Source organism: Geotrypetes seraphini, chromosome 4, assembly GCF_902459505.1.
Source record: "Geotrypetes seraphini chromosome 4, aGeoSer1.1, whole genome shotgun sequence".
NCBI lineage: Eukaryota > Metazoa > Chordata > Amphibia > Gymnophiona > Dermophiidae > Geotrypetes > Geotrypetes seraphini.
This window is the reverse complement of record NC_047087.1, coordinates 9,337,149-9,360,933: the sequence shown is the minus strand read 5'-3', so window position 1 is coordinate 9,360,933 and position 23,785 is coordinate 9,337,149. Positions and strand designations below refer to the sequence as shown.

The following is a 23,785-nucleotide window of genomic DNA, read 5'->3' as shown; positions in this document are numbered from 1 at the left end:
CCGGGACCGCATAAGGGGTCTCTAGGTTCTGGAGAAATGTTTGCCGGAGAACCTGGTGCAAGGGCAAGCACAGTGCCTCACGGGGCGGATGAGCAACACCCATTTCCGCCAAGAATTCCTGGGTATAACGGGACTCAGACTGGAGGTCCAGGTTCAAGGCCCTGCCCATGTCAGAAATGAAACGAGTGAAGGAGGAGTTTTGAGAAGACGACTCATCCTCTTGAGGAGACCCCGAGCGAGATCTGGGGGCAGCAGAGAAAGAGGGAGAAATTTCCATCGAATAGCATGTCGGAGCCTCGGAGTCCTGCGAATGGGAGAGCGAGGAGGCTCGGCTAAATCGCCTCAGGGGCATTGAGGAACAGCCACATAGGGTGGGTCGGGGAGGACCCCGGAGTCCAAGGGACCATCTTGTGGAGCCTCGGAAAAGACGGGGCAAAGGAAACCTCCTCCACCGGTTTGGAAGAATACACAGTAGAGTCCAACTCGAGGACAAGGGTGTGCCTGGAAGGTTTCGCGGTTGGAGACCTGCCCCGAAGGGGCGGAGAAGACCACAGCTTTTTAGAAGGGGCAAACCTCAGCAAAGTACAGGGTGAAAAGCGGGCCCCTGTCATGGATCCCCGGAAAGTCTCAGGCCCGATTCCGGAGACGAAGAATCGCTCGAGGGAATCCTGCGAGTCTTGCGGTCACGGCCACGAGACACAAGAGAAGGACACTCAGGCTGGTTAGACCGGGGCTGGGTCGAGACCGAGGTCAGAGACGTCGAGGTCGGGACCAGTTGGCTCACCACCGAGGAAAGCTGTGATGTAAGGATAGCCTTAAGCATGTCCTCTAACATAGGCACCGAGACCAAAGGATGTTGGGTAACAGGTGCAGCAGTGCGCTCCTTCGGGGACGACCTCGAGGAAGAGTATTCCCTACGTGAGGAGGCACGCTTAGAATGATGTCTCGAAGATGCCGATGATGCGGCACTCGCATGAGACTCAGAGGTAGGCTTCTTTGCCGGCACACCTGAGGAGGAAAGAGGAGACTTACCCGAGGCTGGAGTAGCAGGAGAAGCTGAGGCCGGAGCCTTGGAGAACGAGGGGGACTTCGAGGCCGAGGACTTCGAGGCCTAGGCACCTAACACCGGTGCCGAGCCCGAGCTTGAGGCTTGTCCCTCAGGATCCATCGGGCCAAAAAGTTGAAGAATCTTGGCCACCTTCCAACGAAGAGCCCGCGGTTGCAGAGTCACACAATGCAGACACAACTCAGCGCGGTGCTCCGCACCCAGGCACTCCACACACCAACGATGGAGATAACTCGGTTCCACTTAGTGCAGTTCTTGAACCCGGTGCAAGGCCGGGACATAAGAAAAAAGACGGCTGCAGCCCCGTGAGGCTAGGCGGCCAAAGCAAGACCGGAGACCCGGTCAAAAAGACACGAAAGAAAAGAGGAATTAACAAAGACATAGAAACATAGAAGATGACGGCAGAAAAGGGCTACAGCCCATCAAGTCTGCCCACTCTGCTTACCCACCCCCTGTCTATGCCCTAATGACCCAATTTTCTTATCTTGACCCTCGTAGGGATCCCACATGGGTATCCCATTTATTCTTAAAGTCTGGCACGCTGTCTACCTCGATCACCTGCACTGGAAGCTTGTTCCAATGATCAACCACTCTCTCTGTGAAGAAATACTTTCTGGTGTCGCCATGAAATTTTCCGCCCCTGAGTTTGAGCGGGTGCCCTCTTGTGGCCGAGGGTCCCTTGAGAAAGAAAATATCATCTTCCACTTCGACACGTCCCGTGAGGTACTTAAATGTTTCGATCATGTCTCCCCTCTCCCTACGTTCCTCGAGAGTGTAGAGCTGCAATTTGTTCAGTCTCTCTTCACGCGAGAGACCCTTGAGCCCCGAGATCATCCTGGTGGCCATCCGCTGAACCGATTCAATTCTGTGCACATCTTTACTGTAATGTGGCCTCCAGAATTGCACACAGTACTCCAGATGAGGTCTCACCATGGCCCTGTACAATGGCATTATGACTTCAGGCACAGCGACTTAAACGAAAATAACAAAGAAAGCCACGGTGCAAGAGGGGCGAGATTGTGTGCAGCAAGAGAGCAGTGCTTCTGGCTCCGCAGAAAACATAGAACTGAGGCCACTCTGAGGAGACAGACGCATGCCCTAAGTCGGGTGGGAGGGGCACACGCGCATGCGTGGGCCAATCGCAAGCTTGAAGGTCTTTAAGCAAGTTTGCTTGCGAAAATATCCACTAGGGGGCTCCGTTGGTGACGTCACCCACATGTTGAGAATATCTGCCTGCTTGTCCTGGGATAAAGCAGTTTAACTAGAACCTGATGGCTTACTACATCAAAGACTGCTGAAAGATCAAAATGTAATAGTTTAGTATAGTGATTCTGGGATGATAGGCTTTGAATCTTAGAAATCAGTGTTAGTAATAAGGTTTCTGTGCTAAAATTAGAACGGAATCCATGTTGAAAAGGCAACAAAATGGAAAATTTATCTACATATCTTGAAAGTTGTTTGGAAACAACTGACTCAATCAGCTTAGTTACTACAGGAATGCTGGCAATCAGACAATAATTCATCTGAGCAGCAGGATTTAGATCAGTACCTTTCAGTAGTGGAGTGGAAAAGAACTATAGGAAGAAATGTTTTTTCACTCAGAGAATAGTTAAGCTCTGGAACACGTTGCCAGAGGATGTGGTAAGAATAGATAGCATAGCTGGTTTAAGAAAGGTTTGGACAAGTTCCTGGAGGAAAAGTCCATAGTCTGTTGAGAAAGACATGGGGGAAGCCACTGCTTGCCCTGGATCGGTAGCATGGAATATGCCTACACCTTGGGTTTTGGCCAGGTACTAGTGACCTGGATTGGCCACCATGAGAACGGGCTACTGGGCTTGATGGACCCAGTAAGGCTATTCTTATCATAATGGTTAACCAAGAGACAGCTTGACTGGAGATTTTTCGAAAGATGTAAGATGGAAACGGGTCCAAGGAACATTTGCTTCATCCTAGTTTATTGCATAATGTACCTCCTACTGAATTTCAGGTCAGAACAAATTCTCTCCAGTATCTATCTACTGGGATATCAGTTGTTATTTCCAAATTAAATGATATGTCCTTCTTATCACATCACATTATAATATAAAATACAATTGGGAAAAAAAAAGTTACAAATTCAGTGAATAGATGATCCAACCCATATCTAATTTCAGTTTCATAATCTACGTTAAGGAAGAGGGTTCTTATAGTTTTTGGTTTTAAATTTTTTATTGATTTTTCTTCATATAACAACAAGTGTGTCATAAAGATTCATACAATTATCTTAACTATACACTTGATATACCTATAACATATTGTACATAAAATATATCTTATATAATCTTTACTATAATTAGACATCATATACAAATTTTTATAATCACATTATCAACTATTATTCAATTATGAATCCCTTTCCCTCCCCTTATTTTGTTAATTTTACACAATATAACAATTATTATAATAATTTATTTATGTATTTATTATAAAGAGAATAAACCACCCCCCTCCTTTATCCAGTATCTTATTATGGGAAAAATTTTATCAATCATTACAAAAATCTGTTAATGGTCCCCAAATCTTCTTAAACTTATCAATATATCCTTTTTGTGTTGCAAATGTACGCTCCATCTTATATATATGGAAAACTGAATTCCACCAAAAGTTGTAATTTAATCTGTCATAATTCTTCCAATTGTATGTTATTTGTTGAACTGCTACTCCAGTCAATATAAATAAAAGTTTGTTATTATTTGACGAGATTTCACTCCGAGCTCTCATTGCAGTTCCAAACAAAATCGTATCATATGTCAAGGCTACCGGATTTTCCAACATCCTATTTATTTGAGGCCAAATTGATTTCCAAAATAGTAATATGAATGGACAATAAAATAAAAGATGATCTAATGTCCCTGCTTCTAGATGACAATGCCAGCATCTATTAGACTTAGAGCTATCAATTCTATGTAAACGTGTAGGGGTCCATAAAGCTCTATGTAAAATAAAAAACCAAGTTTGTCTCACAGAAGCTGACAATGTACATCTTAACCTCCAAGACCAAAGTCGTGGCCATTGAGATGCATTAATCTGATGCTTAATCTCAATGCTCCAAATATCTCTTTTTTTTTTTCTTTTTATTCACAAATTCAGATATCAATTTATACCACATTGCGGCCTGGTGACCCATAGAATCTATCTGAAAACATAAGAATTCCATACTATGATAATTATTAAGGTTTTTCCTGAATGGCCTGCTTCAATTGCAACCATCTGAAATATTGTGATTTATTCAAACCGAATTTATTTTGCAATTGTGAAAACTCAAGCAGTTTACCTTTATTCATTACATCCTCTAAAATACGAATTCCAGCAATCATCCAATGTTTCCAGATAATTTTAAAACCGCCAACCTTGATCTTTGGATTGAGCCATATTGTTTGAGTCGTTGATTTAGTTATTGGAATAGGAGTTAGGTTACTTATATACCTTATAGTTTTCCAGGTATCAACAAATATTTTGTGCTCCTTATATAGCCTTGGCATTTGAATACTAATAATCAAGTTTATCAAGTTTATTAACACAATTTGATTAATCGCCTATTATAATCACTAAGCGATGTACATAGCAAAAATATATCAAGTAAAAAGGGGTTAACATTTTAACAAAAGAACATTTAACTTGAACAAACATACAGTTGGGAAGGAAAAGATAAAAGTTACAATTTTTGTTTGGGGTAGAATAAAGGAAATGACAATAGGTAAAGGGGAGTAATAACCTCAGCAATTTTAAATTTATTATACTTTACTTTAAACATTAAAAGCATCTCTAAATAAATAAGATTTTAAAAGTTTTTTAAATATTAAAATATCTTTTTCATTACGAATGTATTGGGGAAGGGCGTTCCACCATAGGGGACCTGTCACCGAAAAAATGTCGGCCCTTCTTGTACCAATGATTTTTAGGGAAGGTACTGAAAGAAGGTTCTGGTTGGAAGAGCGAAGTGAGCGTTGTGTATTATAAGGTATCAAGAGTCTAGATATGAATTGAGGTTCACCGCATGCTAAAGTTTTAAAGATAAATGTGATTCTATGGCTAATAGGTAGCCAATGAGAATCTATTAACAACGGAGAAACATGATCATATTTCTTTGCATTGTATATTAATTTTATTGAAGTATTTTGAATTAATTGTAATCTCCTTTTTTCTTTTAATGATATGTTGAGAAAGAGAGAATTGCAGTAATCAAGTTTCGATATTACTAATGAATGAATTAGTATTGTGATAGATTTAGGGGTCAGAAATTTGGATATTGATCTAATACGGCGTAATTTATAAAAACAGTTTTTAACCGTAAGAGAAATATGATCGTGATAAGTGAATTTTTCATCAATTAGTACGCCAAGAATCTTAACTAAAGGAACTAAATTTAGTGTGGTGTTATTAAGAGTGAATGGGATTGACAAAGTTATATCGTTCCTCCAAGTAAATAATACGGCTTTCGTCTTCTTTATGTTAAGAGCCAATTTGTTTGTGTTAAGCCAAGAATGAATTATTTCTAATTTGTGATTAATGGATTTGATTTCATTATCGCATTTAGGATCTAAGGGATGTATAAGTTGAACGTCATCAGCATATGCAAATGGGGTAAAGCCTATAGATTGACAAATGCTTAACAGTGGAGAAAGAAATATATTAAACAGAAGAGGAGATAAGATGGATCCTTGAGGGATACCAAATGTGGAAGAATGAGATATAGACATTTCGTTTTTAAATTTAACAGAGGAAGTGCGATCGGCGAGATATGAAGTAAACCAATTTAAGACATTATCTGTTATGCCTATGGATTCTAGTCTTTGTAACAGTAAGTCATGATCTATGGTGTCGAACGCTGCTGAAATATCTAAAGAAAAAAGGATGACGGATTTGTGATGGTCTAAGTGGTATTGAATATTTGAAATTAGCCCTATTAGAGAATATTCTGTGTTATGGGATTTTCTAAACCCTGTTTGATTTGGATGGAGTGCATTAGTGCTCTCTATAAAATCAGAGAGTTGATTAAATATGAGTTTCTCTGTAAGTTTTCCCAAGAAAGGCAAATTAGCTATTGGCCGATAATTAGTTGGATCATTTATGCTGGTATTATGATCTTTGATGATAGGAGTGATGGTTGCAGTTTTCCAAAGAGGGGGAACGGTCGCTGTCATTAGACTCTTCTGAATTATTGAGTGAATGAATGGTCCAAAATGAGAGATATGTTTTTTTAAATAGTAAGGTGGGATGATCTCAGAACCAGAATTTTTTAGGTTAATTTGTTGAAACAGAGATTCTATGTCTGTAATGGAAGGGATTTTGAAATTTGAGCATCTTGCTATAGGGACAGATTTAATTTGGTCTATGTTAGTCGTATTACTATTTGTATTTGTAGTAAAGGAATTTCGAATGATAGTAATTTTTTGGATGAAGGCGTTAGAGAGATCTTGTGCTGTTAATGTAGAGTTATGGCTAGTAGTATTTATTTTATTTTTTGAATCAATTGTTTTTAAAATATTGAATAGTGAAGAAGAATTTTTGGCTTTGTCAATTTTGTTGGAATAATATGTCTTTTTTGCATTATTAATTTTATCCTTGTAATATATAATATTGTCCTTATAAATTTGGAGATTTGATAGAGTTTTGTTGTGTCTCCATTTTCTTTCCAATGAACGTAATTGACGTTTTATCGTGTGTAATAACATGACTCAGACGTAAAGGAAACATGAGTCTCCATTCTAACCAGAACCAATCTGGTATATTTTCAATGGGCTCTGGGAGGATCCTTGACGCAGAATATAGGCTTGATGGTACCTATAAAAATTTGGAAAATTTACCCCTCCCTCCGCAATTGGTCTTTGTAAAGATACGAAAGCAATTCTGGGAATTTTACCAAGCCAAATAAATTTTGTTAAAATCTTATCCAATTTTTTATAAAAAGACCCCTGAAAAAAAATTGGTATCATGCCCATTTGGTAACAAACTACAGGTAAAATCATCATTTTTACAGTTTGCACTCTCCCCCACCAAGATATATGTAAAGGATTCAATTGTTCACACATTTCTGTCACCTTTTGTAGTAAATTTTTTTCATTGACTTTCATAGTCTCCTCCACTGTTTTTGTAATCCAAATTCCTAAATATTTTAAACCCTCCTCCTTCCAGATGAAAGAAAATGAATCAAATAAACTTTTTGTACAATGTATATTGAGTGGAAGAACTTCTGATTTATTCCAATTTATTTTGTATCCTGAAAATTTTCCAAATTTCTTATAGTTTTAATCTTGTCATCACCAAGTGTATGGCACCGATGCCAGCCAGAGAGCCATGTAAATGATCACGTTCATATGCTAGTGATACATGTGTGTGCTATGCCCACGATCTGCCCAGAGAATACCCACCTGTAGACTATGCACTATGTGCCAAGACAATAGCGTTCAGCTGAATTTCTGGCTTTTACATATGAATGCGCACACAGACGCACCCGTATTTAACATGAAAATATTATCCCCTCACTCTATAATGAGCATGCATGTATGTGCACTACTAGAGATGTGCCATTCCCTTAATAGTTCTCTACCTACTGTGGCCGGGCCCGTCCCCGAGTACGTGGGAAACTGCGGCCCGGACCACAAGTAAGATTTTTAATACGCCTTTTATAGGGCAGTGGAAGGAAGACCCGGATACCGGATTCTTTAGAATATAGTATCAGGTTTATTACTAACCCAGAGTTCAAAGAAAATAAAACAGCAGAAGGAAAAACATAAAACATTCACTTCAGTTGGTTACAGTACTTAGAGTGCCTTTCCCACATTATACTCTTACAGTCCAGGTTCCATTAAGGAGCAAGATGGCACTTCCTTATCACAAGTAAAATCCCAGCAAACGTATAAGTCAGTTAATGCTTTCCTTGGCTCGTAGCCCCTGCCGGGCTTGATTGCTCTCACTCTGGACTTCACCTTTTACGAGCCTAGCTAGCTGAGCACGGCTTGCGTCCAGCCTTTCCTTCTCAGCTCTCTGCATTTGTTTAACACTTTATTAGCACCTTGTTAACTCTGCCCGCACTGCTCATGCTGTCGGGTATACAAACAATAGGAGACCGTTCTTCAGGAGTTTAACTTAGGACATGCAAACATCATATTCTCCCAGGTCCATGCCCTCTTCACTTATCTCATTACTTAGCACGCTGCCCATTTCCCATTCACACTCCCGGGAACTCTGGCTTGAAGTTTCTTCACTTCTTTCTGTTTGTGCTTCCCCTCCCCCTCTCTGTACGTCTGCAATACTATCTGCAGCTTTTCTCCGGGGAGGCTTTCCCAGCCCTGCTCTTTGGGACTTGAGTTGCCAGTCACAATACCTCTCCAGGGCAGTAACACCTTTCCCTAGGTGTGGGCTTCTTGCCCTACGTTCCTGCTGGGCTTGAGGCACCCTCTGTGACCTGGAACCCACGTGAGTAGTTTGGCTTCTCACCCACTCCTTCTGGTTCTCCTCTCTCCTCACTCTCGTTCCTTCTCTCGTTTCCTCCCTTCTCCCTTCTTCAGTACATTGATCTTTCCTATAAGGCCAACCCCGGGGTCTGACTCCACCCCCTTCTAAATTAGCCTCAGGTTGCTCCCTGCCTTCAGGAAAGGAGTGATAGGGGAAATCAGTGGTCTGCAGAGCCTTTCTTAATTGGCTCTTCAGCTGTGCTGGAACCTGCCTGGGCTTGCCTTCTTTTGCCTGAGCCAGCTGTCCTGACTCCATGCCTGGTTTTATCCCGCCTTGTGCTGCATTCTGGGGAGTTTCAGTAGTAGTTTTCAACGTGACAGGAGCTTCCCTGTCACACTACCTTTAGCCCCCTCTGTGTGTCTGTCATAATTAGATTGTAAGCTCTTCTATGCAGGGACCATCTCTTGCATGTACAATGTACAGCGCTACGTGTACCTGATAATAAATTGTTCTTGTTGTTGGAATGTTGAAATAAATGGGGTAGGGGGACTATATAGGGAGTGACAAACAGATACGAGTGCTTTATAAGTGGATTGAGGTTAGGACTTAAATGCAGCTTCAAAAAATGTGGGCTTTCAACTTGGATTTGAATCCCGCCAGAGACAGAGCCTAACGTATCAAGTCAGGCAGTTTGTTCCAGGAATATGGCACAGCAAGGTCGAAGGGATGGAGTTGGAGTTGGCAGTAGAGACTTACCCGATTAACGGAGTTCCCAGGGCGGAGCACAGGGAGAGAGAAGAAAGGTACTGAGGAGCTGCAGAGTGAATTCACTTGTACATCAATAAGAGGAGTTTGAACCGTTTGCAGAAATGGACAGGGAGCTAGTAAAGTGATTTGAGAGGCATAACACTGGTGGAATACGAGGCCTGCAGCAGATTGAAGGAGAGAGAGATGGCAGGTTGCAAGTTCCACTTCCAAAAGATTTCTGGATAAAATCAGGCTGGTGTTTGGAGTAAAACCATAAGTGACTTGTTCTTAAAATCCTTGAAGACTTGCCAATGAAATTTCAGTCATATATTGACTATGTTTCTCTTGATGTAAACCACTCTGAACTGCAAGGTTTTGCAGGTTATAAATACATTTTATTATTATTATTAGTCCAGGCGAGAAGTGATGAGCATGGATGAGGGTCTTGGCAGTGCACTCAGAAAGGAAAGGCTTGATTTTAGCGATGTTGGAGAGAAAGAAATGGCAGGTTTTTGCGAAGAGAAGGAAAAAGATGAGTTAAAGATTCCAAGGTCACAAGCCAACGAGATAGGGAGAATGAACATAGGAATTGCTGCTGCTGGGTCAGACCAGTGGTCCATCGTGTCCAGCAGTCCGCTCAGGCGGCAGCCCTTAGGTCAAAGGCCAGTGCTCTAGTTTTACATTTTTTATTCATTTTCATATATCAACAAGTGTAACATAGAAATTTAAAAAGATCTCATAAAACATACACTTGAATTCTTTTCATGTATCACTGTCAATACAATATATTATTCTGTATTTATAAACAATAATACCTAAAATATCTGTATTACTTAATATGTAAAATAATTGTTGTTAAAATTTAAACCCCTCTTTTCCCTCCCCTCCCAATACATATAACAATTATAACAAATTACATATAACTGGAAAAATGATGATAGGTTAAACTATAACTTTTGGTGGAATTCCGTATGCCATATATATAAAATGGAGCGTGCATTAGCAACACAGAAAGGTTATTTTGGCAAGTTTCAGAAGATCTGGGACCATTAGCAGATTTCTGTAATGAATGAAATCATTTTCCCATAATAAAACTCTTATTAAGAAGGGAGGGGGGTGGGTTTCATCTTATTTAATTTAGCTCATAAAATATTTGTCAATAAGACCAGTGCTCTAAATGAGTCCAGCCTCACCTGCGAACGTTCCAGTTCAGCAGGAACTTGTCTAACTTTGTCTTGAATCTCTGGAGGGTGTTTTCCCCTACAACAGACTCCAGAAGAGCGTTTCAGTTTTCCACTACTCTCTGGGTGAAGAAGAACTTCCTTACGTTTGTACGGAATCTATCCCCTTTTAACTTTAGAGAGTGCCCTCTCGTTCTCCCTACCTTGGAGAGGGTGAACAATCTGTCTTTATCTACTAAGTCTATTTCCTTCAGTATTTTGAATATTTCGATCATGTCCCCTCTCAGTCTCCTCTTTTCAAGGGAGAATAGGCCAGTTTCTCTAATCTCTCACTGTATGGCAACTCCTCCAGCTCCTTAACCATTTTAGTCGCTCTTCTCTGGACCCTTTCGAGTAGTACCATGTCATTCTTCATGTACGGCAACCAGTGCTGGACGCAGTACTCAAGGTGAGGGCGCACCATGGCCCGGTACAGCGGCATGATAACCTTCTCCGTTCTGTTCATGATCCCCTTCTTAATCATTCCTAGCATTTTGTTCGTCCTTTTCGCCGCCGCCGCACATTGTGTGGATGGCTTCATCGACTTGTGGGCCAGTACTCCCAAGTCTCTTTCCTGGGGGATCTCTCTAAGTACCACCACGGATATCCTGTATGAGATTTTTGTTACCGACATGTATCACCTTATACTTATCCAAGTTGAACCTCATTTGCTATGTCGCTGCCCTTTTCTCGAGCGTGGTTATGTCACATTGCAGATGTTCGCAATCCCCCCGTGTCTTCACTACTCTGAATAACTTCGTATCGTCTGCAAATTTAATCACCCCACTCGTCGTTACCCACAGAAATAGAGAATGGAGGAAGAGGAGAGGTGGATTTAGAATGGAAGATAAGGAGTTTGATCTTGGCCATGTTTAATTTTATATGATGGCAAAAAATCCAGGTAGGTCAAGACTTGGATTCCTCTAGAAATTTCAAGTGTAGACAGCAAGATCTACAAGTAGTTATGTACAGGTGATACTGGAAGCTGTGGGAGGAGATTGGAACACCAAGGGAAGAAGTATAGATGAAGAGGTCCCAGGACAGAGCCCTGGGGTGCACGAACTGACAGCAGAATGGAAGCAGCAGAGTATCCTCCAGAGGTTACGCTAAAAGTGTGATGGGAAAGATGAGACGCTGCTCCTTGTGATCCTGGGCAAGTCACTTAATCCTCCATAGCCCCAGGTACGTTAGATAGATTGTGAGCCCACTGGGACAGATAGGGAAAATGCTTGAGTACCTGATTGTAAAACCGCTTAGATAACCTTGATAGGCGGTATATAAAATCCTAATAAAACTTGAAACTTGATATAGAGCCCTGAAACCCGAGCAAGGACAGCTTGTTGATGAGTAGGTGGTGATCTTCAGTGGCAAAAGCCACCGATAAATCAAGGAGGATGAGGACAGAGTAGAGGCCATTGGAGATTCTAGTGAGGGACGTTTCCATAGAATAAAGAGGATGAAAGTCTGATTGAAGCGGGTTGAGGATAGCTCGAGATGAAAGAAAGTCAAGACAACAGCGGTGAACAGCACATTTAAGTAACTTGGATAAGAAGGTGAGAAGGGAGATGGAGCAATAGCTGGAGGGGCAGGTAGGATCCAGCGAGGGTTATTGTTGTTTTTTTTTTTTTCTTTTGAGGAGCAATGTAACTAAAGCATGCTTGAAGGCATTTGACACAGTCGCAGTGGAGAGCAATAGGTTGAGGATATGGTAGAAAGAGGTGATGACAGTAGGAGAGACAGCAAACCAACGAACCTGGCTTCATAGACAGACTTTTAATTCCTTATGATCCTCCAAGAACTCTTAGATCTGCCTCTCAACATACTCCCCATGTTCCCTCTTTAAAAACAATAGGAGCATAAGGAGAGAAAAGTGAGCAACTCCACTATTTTCAGCCATAGGAAGATTGACAAGATGACCAACAACCGAACAGGAGAGATGGTGATTTCCCAAAAGACATTCACCTCCATAGAGGAAGAAGAATCAGGAGAAAGAGAGGCGCCACTCCGCTAGACTTCAGGCTCTGAGAAGGCCTCTGAGGGGCCATCAAGAGTTAGTACACCCACAACTCGCTTTTGTCCTGATGCAAATTCCTCAAACCACGACAGCCAAGCTGCCCAAAGCCGACATGTTCCTGGAGCTCAAGCAGGAACGTCACCTGCAAAGTATGGCAGCAGAGCCAACCCAGCAAAAGCTGGCCCCACAAGCCCCAGCACGGCAAGAATACCAAAGAATTTGGTCCAGTCTCATAGGCCTACTGAGGAGAGTGTTTACTTTTGATAGATAAACTAGTTGTATTGTATGCATGTCCTGTGAGGTAATACAGTGCAGTGGAGTCTTGAAATAAAGATGTTAACTGCTGAGAAAAAAACAACACCACCACCACAACAACAATAGGTACCCATCGAGCCTTCATCTTCTCAATCAGAGCACCTAGGACCTGGAACTCCCTTCCAACACATATTAGAACAGAACAAAAAAATAGACAAATTCAAGGGAAGCTTCAAATGCTTCCTTTTTAAAGATGCCTACGACTAATCTATTCAATTCCGTTACTATGAAGTCTTTCTACTCACCCTTGTGTCTTCCCTTCCTTCTTGTTTTCTTTCCTTTCATTATTGTCGTTCTCCCTCCTTACCTAATATCTCCCTTGACTGGTTTGTTACATCTATAGTTTGTCTTTTTGTTATTGGATGTTCGTCGTCCTCCATTTTATGTTTTATTTTTTTTGTTCAATGCTTAGAATTTTATGATTAGCGTTTTTATCAAATTTTTAGTAGACAGGTGGTGATGGGATCAAGACACACAGAAGGGAGAAAACATCAGTAGCAAACCAGGCAATTTCATTACACTTCTGATGGCCAGTTAGCATAAGAACATAAGCAATGCCTCTGCCGGGTCAGACCCGAGGTCCATTGCGCCCAGCAGTCCGCTCACGCGGCGGCCCAACAGGTCCAGGACCTGTGCAGCAATCCTCTATCTATACCCTTCTATCCCCTTTTTCAACAGAAAATTGTCCAATCCTTTCTTAAACCCCATTACCGTACTCTGCCCTATTACGTCCTCTGGAAGCGCATTCCAGGTATCCACCACCCGCTGAGTAAAGAAAAACTTCCTAGCATTTGTTTTGAATCTATCCCCTTCCAATTTTTCCGAATGCCCTCTTGTTCTTTGTAAAGTGAATTTGATATGCTTATGCCTACAGACAGCTACTGAGCACAGAACGTACATCTTTCTAATGCATCAGAGTGTAAAGTATGGAATCTGTTAAGAAACAATTTGATTATAACCTATAATGAACCCTGACCATGCAAAATAAATAGAGATTCGATTTCTCAGGGAGGATACACTCAATAATCACCACCATGTATCATGCTAAAGTCTTTCCACAATACCTGAAGATACATCTGAGTTAGATTTGCTTCACCTGTCTTCAGATCAATTTTAAAATCTTCATAATATCTTAAAGAAATACAGAACAATGATCATGAATTATATGAGTGCCATCACTTGCAGAATGCTATTTTAGGAAATGCTTAAGAAGAGATGGATACAGGCAAGGGGATCTGGCACCCAGCTCTTACGGGAGGTAGGTAGAGAGGTCCTGCTCACCCCTAAGGGATTTGGATGCTTATTTGATAACAGAATGCCAGGGATGTTAAATACTCCGTTCTTTCTTAGATGGTCTACTGATTGTATATTATGTTACTCGGAGGTTGTACTACTAACTATACACATCAATGTATATCCACTCCTAGTTTATGTATTCACTAGTGTTTAAGCTCGTTACATTAACGGGTGCTAGAATATATATCTGCCTGTCTGTCTCTCTCCCTGCCCGCTGTCTTTCGTTCTCGTACACTGCCTGCCTGTCTTTCTGTCTCTCTCCGTGGCCTCCTGCCTTTCTTTGTCTTTCTCCGTGGCCCCCTTCTGTCTCCCCCTCAAAGCACACCAAGATTGCTCCCTGCCCCCCAGCACACCCCTCCCCCCAAAGCAAAGCAAGTTCGTTCCCTGGCCCCCTTTCCCTCTCCCCCTCCCATGTGCAGCAGCAGCATTTCCCTCCCACCCTTCCCTGCGAAGCAGCATTCCCTCCCCCTCCATTTCCCTGTGCAGCAGCAGCATTTCCCTCCTCCCCACTTCCCTGTGCAGCAGCATTCCCTCCCCCTCCATTTCCCTGTGCAGCAGCAGCATTTCCCTCTCCCACCCCACTTCCCTGTGCTGCAGCAGCATTTTCCTCCCCCCCCACAACTTCCCTGTGCAGCAGCATTTCTGGCCGGCTCCCTTACCCTTGCCGAAGTTATTCTTGAGTTTAAAGCTGCTGCCAAGGCTCCTCTCACGATCCGCGCCTGCGTAGGAAGCCGCCTCTCTGACCTGACGTCAGAGAGGCTTCCGACACAGATGCGGCTTGTGAGAGGAGCTTCAGCGGCTGCTTTGAACTTAAAAATAACTTTGGCAAGGGTAAGGGAGCCAGCCAGCCCGCGGGCCGCAGAACAGTTCCTGGGGGGCCGCGAGTTTGACACCGCTGTTAGACAGAGTGAGGGCGGGAGGAGGGAGTCGCTGGCATGTTCCCTGCCTCTGTGTTCGAAAATGGAATTCGACACGGACCCCGAGACCACGGTGGCAGGGAATATGCAGTCCTAAGTGCGCATATGCTCTTAGGGTTTTATTATAGAGGATTACATCAGCTTATTTCAATGTAAAGAAATAGTTTAATCTCTATAAGGCCCAGTTACACCACCCCCACCGCTCCACAATCACTTCACAGCAGTGAGTCGTAAGTGTTAAATCGTCACTGGCCTTTCATTTATTTATCATCATATCTGTTATCGTTCTCTTAAGATTAAAGAGAATTCTGATAAATTTTGCACTTATCTTAGTTTTTTGACTTGATTTTATTAAATACGACTTGGGAAGATTGAATCCAACATGTTTCGCTGAACGCTTTTTCAAGATGCCGCTGTCATGTTAGAAAATCATGTTGCCCTTTCATATGATACTATATTATTTTGTACATCAATGAGATTTAAAAGCCCAATTTCTGCAAATAATAATAAACTATTGATATTGACAGGGGTTGCCATTCAGCAGATTACAGGAAATTGGAAAGATTACACTAAACTAAATTATACTTTTTGGTGGAATTCAGTATGCCATATTTATAAAATGGAAAGGGTGCTTGCTATGCAACAAGGGAATTATCATAAGTTTAAAAAGATTTGGGGGCCATTGATTATTTATTCTAATGATCAGACATCTTAAAGGGGGGTGGGATTATGAATGTTCCCTCTAAGCTGAGCAGGTGTCCTCCAGCTGCATTGCTACCACTAGGGGGTGGAATATTTTCAGTCGCTAAGGACAGGTATGTTCCCTGGAGTCCTGCAGAACTTGCCTGTCCCTCACAATTGAAAAATGTGACAGTAAAACAGCACCCTCTATTGGTGAGACTGTGGGTGGAGGACTCCTGGGGATTCTTTTATATTTATATATTTGGAGGAATATAAATAAGATTGTCAAGTGATTAGTTAAAAATATTTCTGATTGATTATTATACACTTGTAATATTTGAAAATGAATAAAGAATTATTTAAAAAAAAAAAATGCCGCTGTCATCTGACTTTCCTACACTGTTCGAAGCAAGATTCAGCAAAACATGTTGCATCCAGTCAAAAAACTAAAATAAGTGCAAAATTTATCAGAATTAACTTTAATTTTAAGGGAACGATAAGATATGTTAAATAAATGAAAGGCCAGTGATGATTTAACACATATGACTCATGCTGTGAAGTGACTGTTGAGCGATGGGGGGTGGTGTAACTGAGGCCTTATAGAGATTAAACTATTTCTTTACATTGAAATAAGCTGCCGCCACTGCTACTCCTCTTCAAAGCAGCCTGCTGAGGATCGCAGGCCGGCTGTAGTGAACCTTGTAGGCCGCTTTCCACCTTGGTAGCACGTTCCCTCCGACGCACGGGATCGTGTCAGAGGGAACGTGCTACTGAGGTGGAGAGCGGACTACAAAGTTCGCTACAGCTAGCTGCTTTGAAGAGGAGCAGCAGCGGCGGCGGCAGCGGTTTGTGAGGGTGGGATGGGGGAGTCGCCGGCGTGTTCTCCTTGCCTCCGTGTTCATAAATCAAATTCGGTACGGAGGCAGACACCACAGTGGCAGGAATCACAAAACCCTAAGTGCACATGCGCGCTTAGGGTTTTATTATAGAGGATAAGAACCTTTGTGCAACAGAAAATGTCCTTAAATGTATGAAATTACCTGCCAATCATTTCCCAATCCTTGTATACAGGGATGTTGGGTCGATTCTTGTTATCGTATGGTCCAAAGTGACAGTTGGGAGATCCAAACCATTCATCAAATCCATGTTTCAGAGGATGGTACTGGGGTCTGTGACCCAAATGCCTGAGAAGAAAAACCACAAAATAGTTCAAAACAGCCCATGCTGGGACTCCCTTTCCACAATAAACAGTACTGTGATCCAGTTTAGCACATCTTCCAGAATGTATAGTGCAACCCCCCCCCCTCCAGAATGTCCTGCTCCTCAGATGAGTTGTGCAGTAGGACCAGTTTAGCACATCCTCCAGGATGTATAGTGCAATCCACCCATCCCCTCCCCCCAAATGTCCTGCTCTTCAGATGAGTCGTGCAGTAGAACTTGAGAATGACAACAACTCAGGTTCTAGTACAGAGAATCTTTGGCACTGCATGGATTCTCAGACTGCTCACTCAATTTTTACAAAATATAAAAATGCCAACTGGTCCTTTTGTCAGCTTTCTGTGGGACAAGGTAAGTACATGGCCAATTTCTGTCACCACTGGGTAATGTTTCATTCTTTTGCAGTAATTCACTTGGATACGACGTAATACTGAAGCATTAGACGAGCCGTGGATTGAATTGAAGACATGCATTTACCATTTGCCAATGATCTTATTCCTATATCCGGTTTTCTTCAGCAGTTCTGGAAGCAGGAGTTCAGAGTCTGGGATGCCCCCCACAATTTCCTGTGGAGTGTATGCTGTGCAGGATAATAAAGCACAATGCTATGCTTAGCTATCTTCTCCCACCCTGAAAGAAGTTGCAACTTCCTGACTCACCTGTTTCTATATGCAAGTAAACTAGAATCTAGTATTGCAGGAGCAACCCATACATTAAACAGACTAGGCCTCCGCCTAAGGTGGTAGTATCTCCTCTCCCCTTCCCTACCTCCTTCCTGTGTCCAGCATCTTTTCCTTACCCTTGCAGCTGCTGCTCCAGACTTGGGCCAAGGTTCAAAGCAGACTCAGTGTCAGCATAGAAATTCCTAGTGGGTTGAGGGGGAAGGAACAGCAGTGCTTCAGCACAGACCTGTGTTTAAAAGCCCCACATTGGCACCGAACCTGTTTTCACCTTTGGACCAAATTTAGGAACAGGCAGGGCAGCAGCAGAAGCAGGGAAGAAGGGGGAGATGCTGGACACAGAAATAGCAGTGAAGAGGAGAGGTAACTGATTTTGTCTACTTCACATTTGCATTCAGATCGTCCTCTAATTCATTTTATGTCTGGCCTCAAGACATGGCTGTTTGGTTAAGCCTTCTCTCAGTGGATTTCTTATCATTTGGTATCAGCATACTAATGTTGTCCCTAGGGTTTCTCTATATTCGAGTGGCCTCCTAAAATAAGATTAGGTTTTACCTTGCTAATATCTTTTCTAGTAGATAGATGTGTTACTCTGAATGGACGGATAAAATCCCAGCCAAACAGAAGGAATCCACTTTTGAATCCCTCCTCCTTCACTAAAGGGCTCTGCTGCCCCCTTTAGTTTCTACCAAAGCAAGTGATAGCCCCCTAAAGAAACACATGTGAAGGAGGGGATGGGGAAACTTCCCAAACTACAACTCCGTTCTGCTCTAAAATCATAATAAACATGCTAACATTGCCATTAAACAATCAAAACAGAAACATTTATGTGGCACAAGTATAACTCCAAAGCGTTATAGCAATTGTTTAGTTCTTATGCCCTTCAAGATGGACTGACATGCAAATATCAGTTTGGATTTGAATTATCTAAGAGAGAGAGAGTAGGTAGGTGCAAGATATAACTGACAGGGCGGGGCTCCAGAATGACACACCTACCATGTTTCCCCGTAAATAAGACCTACCCCGAAAATAAGCCCTAGCATAATTTTCGGGGTAGGTCTTAATATGAGCCCTATCCCAAAAATAAGTCCTAGTCCTGGGATTCCCCAGCAGTAACTCTTCAACCCAGCCCCCCCCCAACCGCGCAGCCAAACCCCTGTTGACCCTCCATCCTTCCCTCCCCGCCAACCACGAGCGAGCCCAACCTTCATCCAAAGCAGCGTCGGGCTTGCAGCACTCTAAACAAGCTGCTTCGGCCTTGTCAGTCGGAGAATTCACTCTGCCGCATTACTGATGACATCATCAGTTAACGCGGCAGAGTGAATTCCTCGATGGACAAGGCCGAAACAGCCTGTTTAAGTTTATTTAAAATATTTGATATGATCGCAATATATAAATCCAATGTGATTTACAAAAATTAAAAGTGGAAAAAATAAAAAAATCCAACAAACAGAACATTAAAAACAATTATGACGTTAAAAGGCAATTGAGAGGGGGGGGCTAAAAAAAAAAATTGGATTAAATACAATTCCAAAATAAATGAAAAAGGGTGGGTAAGGAGACAAAAGGTTGGGGAATGTTACCTGCTTAATTTCTACTTAGCAGTGTTCCTTGTCCAGATAAATTCCAGAATGAGGTCATATGATGTTAAATGGGTCAGTTAAAGGCATCCTTAAACAACCAACTTTTTAGTAGGCCTTTAAACTTATTAAGTAATTTTTCTTCTCTTATATTAGATGGAAGCAAGTTCCAAACTTGAGGAGCTGTAACAGAAAAGATCATATCCCTTAGATTGCTGCCAGCCCGACGCTGCTTTGGATGAAGGTAGGGCTCGCTCGCGGTTGGCGAGGAGGGAAGGATGGAGGGTCAGAGGTTGAACTGCATGGTGGAGGTGGGGGAGTGCTCAAGGGTTCTGCTGCGAGAGGGAGGGAGGGAAGGATAGAAGCTGGGCAAGGGTTCTGCTGCACGAGGGATGGGAGGAAGAATAGAAGCTGGGCAAGAATTCTACTGCACAAGGGATGGGAGGGAAGGAAGGATAGAAGCTGGGCAAGTATTCTGCTGCACAAGGGATGGGAGGGAGGGGAAGAAAGATGCTGCACATGTGGGGGAAAGGAAAGAAGAATTGGGGTGAAGGAGAGGAAGGGAGACCTGATCATGTGCATACCCCAAAAATAAGACCTAGTGTGTTTTTTAGGCCCAAAATTAATATGACACTGTCTTATTTTCGGGGAAACACGGTATCTAGCATTTTTCTAGCTTTCGCCGTCACCTTTTCAACCTGTTTGGCCACCTTAAGATCATTACATACAATCACACCCAAGTCTCACTCTTCTGTCATGCACATGAGTTCTTCACACCCTAAACTGTACCGTTCCCTCAGGTTTTTGCAGCCCAAATGCATAACCTTGCATTTCTTAATATTAAATTTTAGCTGTCAAATTTCAGACCATTCTTCAAGCTTCACCAGGTCTTTCTTCATGTTATTCACACCATCCGGCCTCTGTGAATCTGAGGAAATGCTCTCTGTAAGAAAGACCAGAAACTCGGAGACTCTTCTCACTTACGTAATGGCCACAAGAAAGATCGTCTTGAATGTCAGATCCCACAAGGACACTTCTTTCAGTGCTCGTATGGAGCTTGGCTGAAACCTTGCAAAAGTACGTTAAGGTTCCTTGTAGAGAATGAGTATTTACCGAGGGTCTGAGAAGCAGTGACCCCTTTAAGAATCTGGCTGTGACTGTGACTAAACTAAACCTTAGGCTTATATCCTGCATCTTCTCTATAACAGTAGAGCTCGGCACGGTTACAAGTACAATGTAGATTTGGAATAGTATGGAGGGGAGCGGAATTTACAACTTTGAAAATAGCCAAGTTTTCAGATGTTTTCTTTTTTCTTTTTAAACTTCTTTATTCTTTTTTATTTCTTACATCAAGTGAAATATATGTATTACATACAATTTTTAAAAAACACTTGAAATTTCAAACAATTACTCTTATATTGTAAAGTAAAGAAACCCCTTTTATCAGAATTTTAATTCAGAATACCCTTACAATAGTTTACCCTCCCCAACCCCCCTATATGTTCTATCCATGTGCTATGATATCTGATCATTAGAGAAATTAGCTAATGGTCCCCAAATTTTATTAAACTTATGAATATACCCCTGTTGTAACGCCATCACTTTTTCCATTTTGTAGATATGACAAATTGAGTTCCACCAAAAAGTGTAATTTAATTTATGTAATGTAATGTAATGTAATTTATTTCTTATATACCGCTACATCCGTTAGATTCTAAGCGGTTTACAGAAAATATACATTAAGATTAGAAATAAGAAAGGTACTTGAAAAATTCCCTTACTGTCCCGAAGTGTAATCTTTCCAGTTTTGAGTAATTTGCTGTATGGCGACCAGTGTTCCCTCTAAGCTGCGCTGGCGTGCGCTGGCGCACAAAATATTGCCTCGCAGCGCACAATGTCACGTCACAGCGCACGGCGTACGGAGATGGCAGGCCGCGGCGAGAGGAGAATCGGGCGAGTTGGCGCTGGCGCCCGATATTTTTAGCGCACGGGGAAAAAATTTTGCTCACACCACCCGCCCGCTTAGAGGGAGCACTGATGGCGACCCCTGTCAATATCAATAAAAGTTTATTATTGTTTGCAGAAATCGGACTTTTGATGTTTTCGAAATAGTTGGAAAGAGCCCAGATTACGCAGTTGAGCAGGAAAATTGTTCCACAACTCAGTAATTTTGAAAAGTAGAGACTTCCCTAATTTGCCAATGTAGATAACACCTTTTGATGTAGGAAAGGACAATTTGAATTTTTGAGTAAATCTGGTAATGTCAGATCTTGCAGAATTCCAAGACAGGGGAATTAAAGGAGGACGGATGCCATGCAAGATCTTAAATGTTAAACAGGCACATTTAAAGTAAACTCTGGAAATTATTGGAAGCCAATGAAGTTTTTGCAGAAGTGGAGAGACATGATCAAATTTATTTTTAGCAAAGATCAGCCTAGCCACAGTATTCTGGATCAGTTGAAGTCTCTGAAATATTTTTTTTGTCAAGCTTAAATAGTCCGAATTACAATAATCCAGCCTCAAAAGAATGATTGATTGAACAAGGACAGCAAAATGTTGTTGATGGAAACAGGATCTCACTTTCCTCAACATATGAGCCCTGAAACAAGAAAGTCCCACCACTTGGACTCTGAGGGACACTACTGTAAGCCCCTTGCCAAGGTCAACTTGGTGGAAGGTTAAAACCACGAAGATCGGAGTAGAGAAAGGCTCCTCCTTTTTTTTAATGCACCAGTGCTAGAAAAGTTTCTCATGCCTTAGCCTAAGCAGAGACCATCATAGGCTCTTTGGATCTGAATGGCAATGACCTACTCTGAGTATCTCTTGCACACCAACGCTGAGTGCTCAAGATCCATGCCGTAAGAACAAAGCAATTTGGAACTTCTATGACCAACCAGTCTCTGAGAAAGAAGGTCCAGCTGTACTCATAATCTGAGACTTGTGCCTGTCTGAAGACACACTAGGTCTGCATACCATGGTCTGCATGGCCAAATCTGGAGCCACTAGAATGACCGCTCCCAGATGGTGTGCAATCCTGTGGAGAATCTGGCCTAAAATGGGCCATGGAAAAAAAAAGTAGAAGAGTTAACTTTTCAGCTGCGCTGTACCAGAGTGGCAAGATCCATAAGAACATTAGCAGTGCCTCTAATGGGTCAGACCAGAGGTCCATCATGCCCAGCAGTCCGCTCATGTGGTGGCCCATCAGGTCCAGGATCTGTATAGTAATCCTCTATCTATACCCTTCTATCCCCTTTTCTGGGTTCAGATATTTGACTGAAGTATCTATCTGTCTTCTTGTTTTTTGCTTTCACCATCAGATCGAACGCTGGATGACCCCAGCAACAAAACAATGGCTTGGATGGCTGCTGCAAACAGCGTCCACTTGCCCAGATCCAGTGTCTGTCTGCTGAGGAAATCAGCTTGGACATTGTCCACTTCCACTACATGTGCTGTTAAGAGAGTCTGAAGATGAAACACTGCCCACATGAACAGTAAGCGAGCTTCCAGACTCAGCTGCACTCTTGATGGCTCCCTCGCAATTGACATATGCTACTCGTATAGCATTGTCCAAGAAGACTCGAACCGCTTGTCCCTCCAAACTCTTCAGCAGTCTCTGCAACACCAAACCAATGGCTTGAATTTGTAATCTGTTGATCAATCACTACCTTTTTGAGGCTGACCAGTGCCCCTGGATCTGATGTCTGTTGCAGTGAGCTCCCCAGCCAAACAGGTTGGGATCCATTGTCAAAATTATTCACAAAGGTATTCGGAGTGGAATGTCCCTTGACAATGCTTGTGGGTGGAGCCATAATGGGCTGAACTACCGGTGTTCATGGCACAGACATCTGCAGGGAATCCAATTGAGATGACCAATGCAATAGCTATGCAGTCTGGAGAGGACGCATGTGAACCTACACTCAGAGGACCACATCTATCGTGGCAGCAATAGAGACCAGCACTTGGAGGTAGTGTCACATGGATGGAGCTGGTTTAGCCAGCAAGCTCGTTAACCAAGTGCAAAACTTCTGTCTGTGTGCTTCTGGAAGAAAGACATGACCTACTGCTATGTTGAAGATTCCCAGATATTCCAGGGAGTGGGACAGAACCAGTTGGCTCTTTTGGAAATCCACTATGCAACCCAGGCCCTACATGACCTGACCACTTGAGCCACCGTTTATTCTTCTGAGAACAGAGCTCTAATCAGCCAGCCGTTCAAGTATGGATGAATCTGCATGCCCAGCTATCACTATCATCACTATCATCATTCCCCCTAGTGAACATGCGAGGTGCTATTGCCAGCCCAAAGGGAAAGGCTGGTTTCCCAGGACATGAGATCTCAGGAATTTTCTGTGACTCGGAAATATAGGAATGTGCAGGTAGACCTCTGTTAAATCCAAAGAGGCCAGACATTTCCCCAGTGCCACCACCACCATGACTGAACATAGTGTCTCCATGCAAAAGCGTGGAACTTTCAGCGCTGCAGCAAAATGTGCAAGTTCCGGAATGGGCCTCCAATCATCTAAGCCAGGGGTGTCAAAGTCCCTCCTTGAGGGCTGCAATCCAGTCGGGTTTTCAGGATTTCCCTAATGAATATGCATGAGATCTATTAGCATA

General features: G+C 42.5%; 1 protein-coding gene across 7 annotated transcripts in view; it reads right to left on the bottom strand.

Annotated features, from left to right (window-relative positions):
• Nucleotides 1-23,785, bottom strand: part of GALNS (galactosamine (N-acetyl)-6-sulfatase) — a 92,552-nt gene that overhangs the window by 43,069 nt on the left and 25,698 nt on the right. For 4 of the 7 annotated variants that reach the window (XM_033941342.1, XM_033941343.1, XM_033941345.1 and 1 more), the window contains 3 exons: nt 17,389-17,491; nt 16,734-16,877; nt 13,864-13,930 (listed from right to left, as the gene is read on the bottom strand). In XM_033941342.1, coding sequence (XP_033797233.1) covers nt 13,864-13,930; nt 16,734-16,877; nt 17,389-17,491 — 314 coding nt within the window. The remainder of the gene's footprint in view (nt 1-13,863; nt 13,931-16,733; nt 16,878-17,388; nt 17,492-23,785) is intronic. The other 3 variants (XM_033941348.1, XM_033941347.1, XM_033941346.1) reach the window with 1 other exon arrangement.